Source organism: Xyrauchen texanus, chromosome 7, assembly GCF_025860055.1.
Source record: "Xyrauchen texanus isolate HMW12.3.18 chromosome 7, RBS_HiC_50CHRs, whole genome shotgun sequence".
Taxonomy (NCBI): Eukaryota; Metazoa; Chordata; class Actinopteri; order Cypriniformes; family Catostomidae; genus Xyrauchen; species Xyrauchen texanus.
Window position 1 is genome coordinate 27,163,282 of NC_068282.1, and position 12,268 is coordinate 27,175,549.

General features: G+C 38.1%; 1 protein-coding gene across 2 annotated transcripts in view; it reads right to left on the reverse strand.

The window, feature by feature from the left end:
* LOC127646821 (tyrosine-protein kinase RYK-like) overlaps nucleotides 1-12,268 on the reverse strand; it is an 87,881-nt gene that overhangs the window by 33,184 nt on the left and 42,429 nt on the right. Inside the window, exons 7-8 of one of the 2 annotated variants that reach the window (XM_052130724.1) lie at nucleotides 10,972-11,072; nucleotides 2,834-2,917 (exon numbers count right to left, since the gene is read on the reverse strand). In XM_052130724.1, coding sequence (XP_051986684.1) covers nucleotides 2,834-2,917; nucleotides 10,972-11,072 — 185 coding nt within the window. The remainder of the gene's footprint in view (nucleotides 1-2,833; nucleotides 2,918-10,971; nucleotides 11,073-12,268) is intronic. The other variant, XM_052130726.1, reaches the window with a different exon arrangement.

The following is a 12,268-nucleotide window of genomic DNA, read 5'->3' on the forward strand; positions in this document are numbered from 1 at the left end:
GTTCCCCAAATCTCGCAATACATGGCCCCAGTCATCCTCTCCTTAATACAGTGCAGTCAGCCCTGTCCCATGTGCAGAAAAACACCCCCAAAGCATGATGCTACCACCCCCATGCTTCACAGTAGGGATGGTGTTCTTGGGATGGTACTCATCATTCTTCTTCTTCCAAACACGGTTAGTGGAATTATGACCAAAAAGTTCTATTTTGGTCTCATCTGACCACATGACTTTCTCCCATGACTCCTCTGGATCATCCAAATGGTCATTGGCAAACTTAAGACAGGCCTTGACATGTGCTGGTTTAAGCAGGGGAACCTTCCGTGCCATGCATGATTTCAAACCATGACGTCTTAGTGTATTACTAACAGTAACCTTGGAAGCGGTGGTCCCAGCTCTTTTCAGGTCATTGACCAGCTCCTCCCGTGTAGTTCTGGGCTGATTTCTCACCTTTCTTAGGATCATTGAGACCCCACGAGGTGAGATCTTGCATGGAGCCCCAGTCCGAGGGAGATTGACAGTCATGTTTAGCTTCTTCCATTTTCTAATGATTGCTCCAACAGTGGACCTTTTTTCACCAAGCTGCTTGGCAATTTCCCGTAGCTCTTTCCAGCCTTGTGGAGGTGTACAATTTTGTCTCTAGTGTCTATGGACAGCTCTTTGGTCTTGGCCATGTTAGTAGTTGGATTCTTACTGATTGTATGGGGTGGACAGGTGTCTTTATGCAGCTAACGACCTCAAACAGGTGCATCTAATTTAGGATAATAAATGGAGTGGAGGTGGACATTTTAAAGGCAGACTAACAGGTCTTTGAGGGTCAGAATTCTAGCTGATAAACAGGTGTTCAAATACTTATTTGCAGCTGTATCATACAAATAAATAGTTAAAAAATCATATATTGTGATTTCTGGATTTTTTTTTTAGATTATGTCTCTCACAGTGGACATGCACCTACGATGACAATTTCAGACCTCTCCATGATTTCCAAGTGGGAGAACTTGCAAAATAGCAGGGTGTTCAAATACTTATTTTCCTCACTGTATATATATATATATATATATATATATATATATATATATATATATATATATATATATACACACACACACACTTATTTCCAGTCCTCTAATCTGTCTGGACAAGTGACGTTCCAAGAATCCTGATATTTAGTATATCTGCACTGGGATGCTTCACTCTTTGTATCATTTCTCTTTTTTGTTGGCAGCATTCCAGACAATGTCATCATGTACACAACTAGTTGTACGCAATGTCTGATGCTGCTTTTGCTTTATGTGGAACTACTTTTGATAGTGGAAAAAAATAAGAGTAAATAATTGGCCATATTGTGTATAAAATGTAAGTTACTCAATAGTAATTATAGAACGGTACATTTAATATTATATTATTGTTGATGGAACATTGTGTGACATTTCTCAAATATTTAACTTTTTCATATATAGCTCCCCAGTGGTAAACTTTAATCTCTGGTAAGTCTAAGGTTAAATGAGTTCATTTCAACAGGTGAGGGATCAAATGCAAACATGTATTCACTTTTCAATGACAACTCAACTAGCCAGTGTTCTATTGTTGGCAAAGGCAGGGAAACTTAATTGTTCTGCTCACAGTAAATGTGCATAATGCTGCCGCCAAGTGGCAATTTTGGGTAACATAAGATAACCAACATCCATAAATGCCAAAAATAAATTCTCTCATCATTTACTCACCCTCTTGACATCAAAGACGTTTATGACTTACTTTCTTCTGCAGAACACAAGATTTTTAGAAGAATATTTAAGCTCTGTAGGTCCACACAATGCAAGTGAATGGTGAAGCTTGCATTTGAAGCTTCAAAAAGAAGATAAAGCAGAAAAGTAATCCATACGAATCCAGTGGTTTAATCAATGTCTTTTGAAGCCATCCAGTTGGTTTTGGTTGTGAACAGGACAAAAAAAAAAAAACTTTTTTAACAGTACATTTGTCCATTGCTGCCTCATGGCACAATCATGATTTTAAGCTTGTGGCTGAAAACATGATTGACCTACAGAGCTGAGATATTCTTCAAAAATATTTGTTTGTGTTCTGCAGAAGAAAGTCATATACATCTAGAATGGCATAAGTGTGAGCAAACAATGACAGAATTATCATTTTTGGGTGAACTAACCCTTTAATTTATACAAATATTACTTCAGAGCTTTATATTAAAAGAGAGAGAATTTACATCATATTGAGCATTAACATCAGCCTTGTGTTAAGTTTGATCTGCAAAAATGAATATTCAGATGTGACAGATTTTTTACTTTATGCCCACATCCACACACACAAAAAAAGCTTATTTCAGCTTAGCATTAAAGAGATAAAGAATAAAAAATTATGTCATCATCTCAAATCTCAATCCTGCATGAATCAGTCCATGAAATGACAGTTATTGTAACTCAATTCAAAACTCAAACATTTTGAAAACTGATCCCATCTGAAAAGTGCTTAATCTTTCAGATAAACATATGTGATTCATACTCCAAAATGAGTCTAATACTTAAAAAAAAAAAAATGTTTAAAGAAATGATTGTTTAAAGAAAATTATAATAATAATAATAAAGAATGAATTCATCATAGCTCTGTCCGATTGTCCTTGTATATCTTGCAGAGCAGTTAAGATTGTCTTTCTGCGGTGTGACCCATTATAATACAGTGTGAACCAATGAACAAGTTCAGTGAAGACCAATAACAATCCAATGATGGTGATGCAGAAAACAGGATGTTAGTGAAAGACACAGAGATTCATGATGTCATGATTCCCTGTTGCTTTTTCTATTTGCTACACAGCAGCAGAACTTACTTTTGGTTTCATGCGAGGGGGAACCAGGGTGGGGAAAGGAGGCGCCTGCAAGCTGGAGCATGGGTGCAGAGCCAGTTTGAACATCTGATGGAGGAACAAATGAGTGGAGGGAGGACAGAGTGAGAGAGACAAAGGAAGAGGGAGAGAGAGGTGTATGAAGGATGGATAATCATGGCAGGTAGATGGTGCCTGAGCTGTTCCACACACAGGAGCAAGAGCGACCCAAGAAAACAGCTAGCATAAGCACGAAATACAGTGCAATAAGCATGTACGACCACTAGGAGGCGATACACACAACACGAGTACCAAGGGGTCAGGGATTTGGCTGGTTAGCATTGGATAGTTACCCACTGCTGGAAGATGCCATTAATACATGTTCCAAGGGTTAAAAAGCATCCTCCTCTTTTAAGAGCCATTCAAAGGTATTGTATTCTGGAATCTTTTTTTTTTGTTTTTTTTTTTTTGTTAACTATAATAAGTATGCCATTTGAATGATAATTTCACCTAAGTGCAACATTGTGGCACTAACAAAAACATTCAGCACAACAAAGCAACACTGGCTCGACAAATGATGTGAGTTTGACGCAAGACTAACTATTAGTACAATAAATAGAAGGGGGTATTCTAGAAGCAGTTTGAAAAACCCCCATCAAAATAAGTGAGCATTTTCTCCATTTTGTTTAGTAATGCTATTGATGCAGATATTACACACTTGAGCTTTAAATGAACCAAAAAGATAGTGGTTAGTTAAGGACTTGGGACTGTTCTTGTGTAGCCAATGAGTTTTACCAGGATGTACTTTTCCATCAGTTCGAGAGTGATTAGTCAAATCACTACAGCTCAGATCACTGGCTCAAAAACATCAATTCAAAGAACTGTGCAGGTATTCTTGGAGGGAGGCATATGCTGCCTTTATGTGGACCTGGGAAGCTTTGTTTCTCCTCAAGCATTCAAGTGTGAAACAAAATACGGAAGAAGCCAAACTTAAACACATAAAATTATATTAAAATGACATCACTTTTACACAAACTATATGACTTATTAATGCATGGTTACAAACATTGTTAATTGGCTTAAAAACAAACTGCATAGGGTGAGTCATTAGTTAATTGTCATATATAACAAATTAATACTATTGAACTAAAGCACTAAAACTGAAATAACTTTACAAAATCAATGATTTCCATCATCTTTCATGTCGACACACTCCTTCCAATTTCCTAACTCTGGTATTATCTAGAATTCAGAGTGTCCCCACTGGTAAATACGACTTCGCTCGAATTTACAATATTTCCAAGTCTACTAGAAGAGCACATTACACACATACTTACAGTACAGTTCAGGTTGGCAGGATTTTCTGATGTTATAGATATACAAGACTCATGGGATCACCTGGCAAAATTTCAATAATAGTTTAAACAATGATATCAAACCACCTTTCACCTCTGCCTGTAATAATAATTATAATAATAATAATAAAAAGCTCTAATTTTGGCCCAATCAGGCTTATTGAGGGAAAAAGCGAATACACCCACTACAAAAACGGTGAAGGGGGGGTGATATCAACCTTAAAGGGATCGTGAACAAAGGGGTCGTGAACAGAGGAATCAAAATTTCCTTGACATTTTGACATATAAGAGGCCATTGTACTTTAAAAACATAAATATAAGTTTCTGAACTGAAAACTTCCTCCATAATAAAAAGAGCATTTATTTAAACGAAGCTGCAAAAATGGCTTGTTTAGAATTTGTGGAACTTGTGCCTTTTCAGCGAGACGTCAATGCCTATTTTTCGTCATTACACCCTTGGGCTGGATCGGCCAAATGTACACAATTATCAGTCATCAAGTGATCAGGGACAAGCTTACAACCGCACTTTCTCCAGATCGTGTTATGGCAAACGAAGTCGGATGCAGTGTGAGTAATGCCTTTTATTGTTTTCCTTATATGCTATTTCAAAGTCCTGGCACGAAGCATTGTGGACAATGACGGGGGTACGAGACTTAAAGGTGCTAGAAGTAAGATTGACAACAAGCATTTTAAATGGGAACTGCAGCCCAAATTCAAAATATTGGACAGTTGTCTGCCCCAGATTCAAAGCTCATGCGGATTGCAAGAACGAGGACATGCAACAGGATCCGTTTTAAAGGATTTCTGGGCTTTAAGCCGTCTCCATCTTCCAAAGTTATCTCCAATATTTATCATTGTCTTAATACACCTCTGGTCTTTTAGCTGGCTTTAGGTGGGCATAATGAGAGTGAGAGCTCGGATAAATCTGGGATATTCTGTGGGTTGGTGGATTTTGTTGCTTCCCTTGATGGAGTGTTGAAAGAGTGAAAGAGTGAAAGAGCACCTTGAGAATAACACTGTGTTTAAGGGAACTTCAAAAACTGCAGAACGAGCTATTGGACTGTATGTTGTCTGTTGTGAGGGAACACAATCAAAGAAGCACAGAGCAGCGATTTTCTCTCAATCCAGGCAGATGAGACGATGGATATTGCCACGTAGTGCCAACGTTTTACTTTTTTGATACCAATTTTTGATTACAAACATTACACATTACCTCCAAAAAAACGTTGGTTTTATTTTTTCAGTTTTTTGAATTTTTAATACGGACTTAAAAGACTCATCTCATGAGCTTTCTTGTCTCCTCATGCCAGGGTCGGCAGGGGCAGAGTCTATAACATTAATGTGACGAGAAAAGCATTTCAGACAGAGGGCCAGAAACAGGATGGAAAATTATTATATATTACTGAAATATGACTGTTTTGGTGAGGAAAAAAAAACATTTTTGTGGGACAAAACAGAGCTTCAAGGATAATAATGTAAATTTAGGCTCCTTTTTGTTCACGTGACCCCGATCAGATGCATTTTAAAGGGATATACATATGTGAAGAGCAGCACTTCCACATGTAAACTAACGGATATTCTACAAATAAATTGGCTAAATTCTTATTCTTATTACAACTACATCTTATTGCAAAAAACTATCAAATGAAGTAAAAAAATAACAAAGGCTTCAATACAGAGTGGCACATCCTGAACACAAAATGACTTGCATGAGCATCGATGTAACCAGAGTGCTTCAGGGCAATTTAAAATTGCAGCGCATTTAAAACCGCAGAGCTGCAAGGTAATATATTGTGGGTACATATCTAGTTTACAGCATCAAGCAGTTTAAACCTTTTTACTCAAACTATTTAAGCAGTGTCAGGCAAAAAAGTATAATCTCTCCATAGCGACTCACAAAAACAGGAATATTACTTGCAGCTAGTGCCAGCCGATATTATTGGCCGATATTAGCCTTTCACCGATATATTAGTATACAGGTGAAACTCGAAAAATTTGAATATCGTGCAAAAGTTCATTAATTTCAGTAATTCAACTTAAAAGGTGAAACTAATATATTATATAGACTCATTACAAGCAAAGTAAGATATTTCAAGCCTTTATTTGATATAATTTTGATGATTATGGCTTACAGCTTATGAAAACCCCAAATTCAGAATCTCAGAAAATTAGAATATTGTGAAAAGGTTCAGTATTGTAGGCTCAAAGTGTCACACTCTAATCAGCTAAACACCTGCAAAGGGTTCCTGAGCCTTTAAATGGTCTCTCAGTCTGGTTCAGTTGAATTCACAGTCATGGGGAAGACTGCTGACCTGACAGTTGTGCAGAAAACCATCACTGACACCCTCCACAAGAGGGAAAGCCTCAAAAGGTAATTGCAAAAGAAGTTGGATGTTCTCAAAGTGCTGTATCAAAGCACATTAATAGAAAGTTAAGTGGAAGGGAAAAGTGTGGAAGAAAAAGGTGCACAAGCAGCAGGGATGACCGTAGCCTGGAGAGGATTGTCAGGAAAAGGCCATTCAAATGTGTGGGGGAGCTTCACAAGGAGCGGACTGAGGCTGGAGTTACTGCATCAAGAGCCACCACACACAGACGGGTCCTGGACATGGGCTTCAAATGTCAAACGTCTTACCTGGGCTAAAGAAAAAAAGAACTGGTCTGTTGCTCAGTGGTCCAAAGTCCTCTTTTCTGATGAGAGCAAATTTTGCATCTCATTTGGAAACCAAGGTCCCAGAGTCTGGAGGGAGAATGGAGAGGCACACAATCCAAGATGCTTGAAGTCCAGTGTGAAGTTTCCACAGTCTGTGTTGGTTTGGGGAGCCATGTCATCGGCTGGTGTTGGTCCACTGTGCTTTATTAAGTTCAGAGTCAACGCAGCCGTCTACCGGGACATTTTAGAGCACTTCATGCTTCCTTCAGCAGACAAGCTTTATGGAGATGCTGACTTCATTTTCCAGCAGGACTTGGCACCTGCCCACACTGCCAAAAGTACCAAAACCTGGTTCAATGACCATGGTATTACTGTGCTTGATTGGCCAGCAAACTCGCCTGACCTGAACCCCATAGAGAATCTATGGGGCATTGCCAAGAGAAAGATGAGAGACATGAGACCAAACAATGCAGAAGAGCTGAAGGCCGCTATTGAAGCATCTTGGTCTTCCATAACACCTCAGCAGTGCCACAGGCTGATAGCATCCATGCCACGCCGCATTGAGGCAGTAATTAATGCAAAAGGGGCCCAAACCAAGTACTGAGTACGTATGCATGATTATACTTTTCAGAGGGCCGACATTTCTGTATTTAAAATCCTTTTTTTATTGATTTCATGTAATATTCTAATTTTCTGAGATTCTGAATTTGGGGTTTTCATAAGCTGTAAGCCATAATCATCAAAATTATATCAAATAAAGGCTTGAAATATCTTACTTTGCTTGTAATGAGTCTATATAATATATTAGTTTCACCTTTTAAGTTGAATTACTGAAATTAATGAACTTTTGCACAATATTCTAATTTTTCGAGTTTCACCTGCATGTTACCGATATGGGCAGATATGATAACTTTTTTTTTTCTCAGAACATATAATGCAGAAAACAATGTTTTAGAATTGGTGTCATAATGTAGTTTGTCCAGCAGAGCATGCTGACTCCATTGTTTACAGAGCTGAACTGACAGTGGCTCTGCAGACAGGGCAGAGAGGAGTTCAGCAGTGCCTTCTCATTAAATTGCTAACTAGTTTGTAAAATACATACAGGAAAGTTAATAAACAGTGACCCCATCATTTTATATAACTAATTTAATGTTAACCCTGTCCCTGACAACCATGTCACTCATGTTGATCACATCTGTTTGCTATGATAGCCAGCTAGTCAGTGCAGTCAGTAATGTACAGATTGAAAGGTGAACATCAGAGCATCTTTTTGCAGTTCAGCAAACAATGGTGTGGTGGTAGATTGTGTCTGTTAAAGTATTGTGTATTGTGAAAGTAAATAAAGTCCATCTTTTGATCTCAGTGGCAACAAGCTTATAGCTAACTAGCTAATCATGTAGCTACTTTCAAACCTTTTCAGCATGTAAACATGTATACACCAAACTGATTTTTTTCAGGATTCACAGTTTGGTACCCCCTTCAACCTAACAATTCCAGTCGATGCATTTATAAAATGTAATATTTAAAAGTCTGGTTTTCCAGACACTAAAATATAATACATAATAAATGTAGATTTAATAAATAGTATATTTGCCCAGTGTAAATAATAATATATAGGAACTGTATCTAAAATAAATAAGGGGTGATAAATAAATACTAATACAACAGGCTGGAAAAATAGACATTTATTAATTTTAATATCCTATATATTTTGAATGTGTTGAAACTTGACACCGGACGACGCACCCTAAAAACTGCACCGTTAGATCTGTTTCATAAGAGCCACTTAAAAGTATGTTTTTTTTCTCTCTCACGTAAATGTAAAAGAGTGTAAATGCCAACATGATCATATATGTCGAAAGGACTGAAGCCTGTCAACAACAACTTGAGCTCATTGATGTCATTAAGTGAGTCTGCTTTTTTTATTCCATCAGTTTCTCCTGGTCGGAGGCCTCCGTAAATATATAGTTTATACATAGGGTTATGTCCTACATAAATGTAATGGTGCAAATATTTAATAGTGCATAAAGTTTGACTTGGTGTCCATTTAAGCCACAACTAGGCTAAGTTCTAACGTACGTATAGCTGGTGCAACTGACCCCTGATATTTTATTTATATGTATTTATTCTTTATTTAAATGGTCAGCATTTTACTGATTCTAAACAGTACTTCTAATGTTTATTTATCTATTTGTTTTATTTAAATGGTCAACAATTGACTGATACTATACATACAGTACTGATTTTTATTTAGCTATTTATTGTATTTTTATTCTTTATTTTAATGGTCGGCAATTGACTTATACATACAGTCTGATGATTATTAAGCTATTTATTGTATTTTTATTTATTATTTATTTTCTCAGTGTTCATTTCTAGAATTTGTTGACAATGTATTATAATAATGTCAAATATTCTTTGATAAAAATATTTATGAAAGCAGTCTTCTGAGTACATTTGCATAGTCATATCGGTGCACAATCCACATAGAAAAGGTCTGTTCTCATTCCAAAATGCTCTCTAAGAAGAACTGCAGCTCCCATTAAAACCACCACCACTAATAATATTAATGTTAGTAGTCAACCCCACTAATCAACTAGTCAGTAGTTAGAGGAAAAGGGAATTAGTCGACCACCCTTGCACATTTCTATTGCAAACATAGTGTTCCCAAGGAACATCTAAAAATGCAGACTATCCTCATTTCTTACCAGCAACACTCAAACAGACACAAACATTCTTTTTTGATCACACAAAAACAATTTCTGCCAGAGACACTGCTGAACCAAATTTAAGAACAAAAGTGTCGAGGGTGAGATAGGAATGTACACACATGTGATTCCAGTTTAGCTAATGTGATCATTGCACATTTGGTGTGACCAGGAGAAGACAGGAGGCAGCCAGAGGTGTGAAATTTACAACCTGAAGCTAAAGAAAGCAAAGAAGCCTGGTGGTGTTTATCTGCTCTTTAAGCAATGCATGGTGTAGGTTAGTGCTCCAGATTAAAGGGTTTGATCACTCAAAAAATGAAAATTCTGTCATTTAATGGCGTTCCAAAACCATATGACAAACTTTCTTCCATGGAATACAAATGCGGAATTTTAAATAGTCGCACTGCTCTTTTCCATACAAAGAAAGCACACAATGACTCATCCTAAAAGCAAAAGCCACAAAGGACAAACAAGCATGATAAAACAGGTGACTTGGGTCTAAACCTTTGGTCTTTCAACATGAATAATGACTTCAATTTTGGTCTGTTTCTCACAAAAAGCTAACATATGGCTTTAGAAGTTGACTTCAGAAGTTAGCATATATGGACTACTTTTTTTAGGGGTGTAAAGATTTCTCGTGGCAAGAAACAGTATATTGCAGTAAAAAAATAAATGTACGATGCTTATCGTAAAAGGTGGGTTATTTAATATATATAATTAAACATAACTTATTTAGACTTGTGGCTTTGAGAACATTGTATTTCTGGGTTGTCTTAGCACTTTTATTATTTTTTTTTTAGATTATAAAAACATGTTCAGAACAAAATATTTCCATTACAATAAACTTCAGCTTCTCTAACTTTAACAAAAAATAACAACATATATTAATACTGAAACCCAAAGTGTCTTCTTTCGAAAGATACTACAACTGTGTCCATAAATACAACCATTTAAGTTCAGGTATGTCATTTTCATGGTTTGTGCTCAAAAAGGGGGTGCGTATCAACAGGTTAAAGTTATAATAACAATAAAAAACATTCAATCTTAACATTTCTTCATTCAGCCTTAGTTGAATCATGAACCGAACCGAGCCGTGAGTTTAATATCGAGACCCGAACCGTGAAATTAGTGAATTGCTACACCCCTAACTTTTATGTTACTTTTTTGTTCTTTTGGAGCGTGGGAGCCCTTGTTCCTGTGGGAAAGAGCTACATAAGCCTTCTTTAAAATGTCTCCTACTGTGTTCCATGAAAGGGTGAGTAAATGATGACAGAAGTTAAATTTTTGGGTGAACAAACTTTAACTGATAGAGCTTTCTGCCATTTAAAAACATGGAAATGGAGTAGTAGGATGAGAAAGGTGTGATGTTTAAGATGGGTGGTGATCGGAGGTCAGGGGTGAGGAACATGGTGTGGTTGTGGTGTCTCTTACTGGTGACAGGTGTAGCATTGTTGGGGGTGTCTGCTCTCAGGTACTGGGTGGTTTGGGTGGAGGGCTGAGACAGGCCCTGGGAGCTTCCACTGTCACTAACACTGAAAGAGAGCATACATATGGGAATTCATTATTTTAGGAATTTAAATGCACCAATCAATAAATATTTTGGCTTATTTTTCAACTCAAGTGGTTTTTATTGTTGTTTCAACCATATACAGTTAGTACAGTACACAGCGAAACGAGACAATGTTCCTCTAGAACCATGGTGCTACATAAAAACAACATAGGACAAACACAGAACCACATTACTACACAACTAAATAAAATACCTATATATACCCATATAAAGTGCACGTGCAAACATGTGCAAAAAGTACGGGACAGTACAAGACATTTCTGACAATGAACAGGACAATAGGCACAGTGAGAGACAGTGCAGCGCCGACCAGTACACAGTAGTGCAAAAAGATGACAGTTTCTAAAAACGTAAACATAACATACTATGAGATAGTGTTCTATGCACATAGCAGTTATTGAGGTAGCAGACAGTTATAAAGTGACAGTAATTAAAGTGCAACTCAGGACACGTGTGTGTGTGTGTCAAACCAGTCTCTGACGCCCGTTTCACACATACTCCGTTTGCAGTGCGTATGCGTTGCATATTGTTCTCTTACGAGAGGTTCTCTCGTATTGCGTAAGCTAGCTTACGCTACGGGAAAGATTCATCTTTTCTGAGATATTGAAGCCAAAAAATTATCCTTAATTTTTGTATCCATTGTCAACGCAGTGCGGCAGCTGCAGACCTTGAGCGGGCTAGCTAGCGAGCTCATAGGTTGCTCTGCGGCAACTGCTGCAGCCTATAGACGAGCTTGGGCGAACTCGCATCCAATGAGAGGCGTCCGCGCGCTCACTGCAACAAAGCCCGCCAAAATGGGCGTGACTAGAGTGCATATAAGCGTAATTCGTAGGCTGGAACCCTGATTTTCATCTCTTCAGCGAAGCTCTTCGCATATCTGAACTGGAAGCCGCGTCGCCGTTCGAGGGGCATCAAGCAAGCGTGGACAGCTTCGAAGAAGCCGGCCGTCTTCGCCACCTTCAGCCGTCCTGCGAGCTACGCCATCCGGCGACGTATCCTTTTAAAGCAAGCTAGTTCTTATGAACTTCACAAAAAGTACTGGCGTCTTTTTAAAGATGCCTCGCTCCACTTGCGCCTCATGCCGCGCCCCTCTCAGCACCGGAGACCGCCACGTCATCTGCGCTCTCTGCCTGGGACTGGGGCATGCAGAGCTCCCCT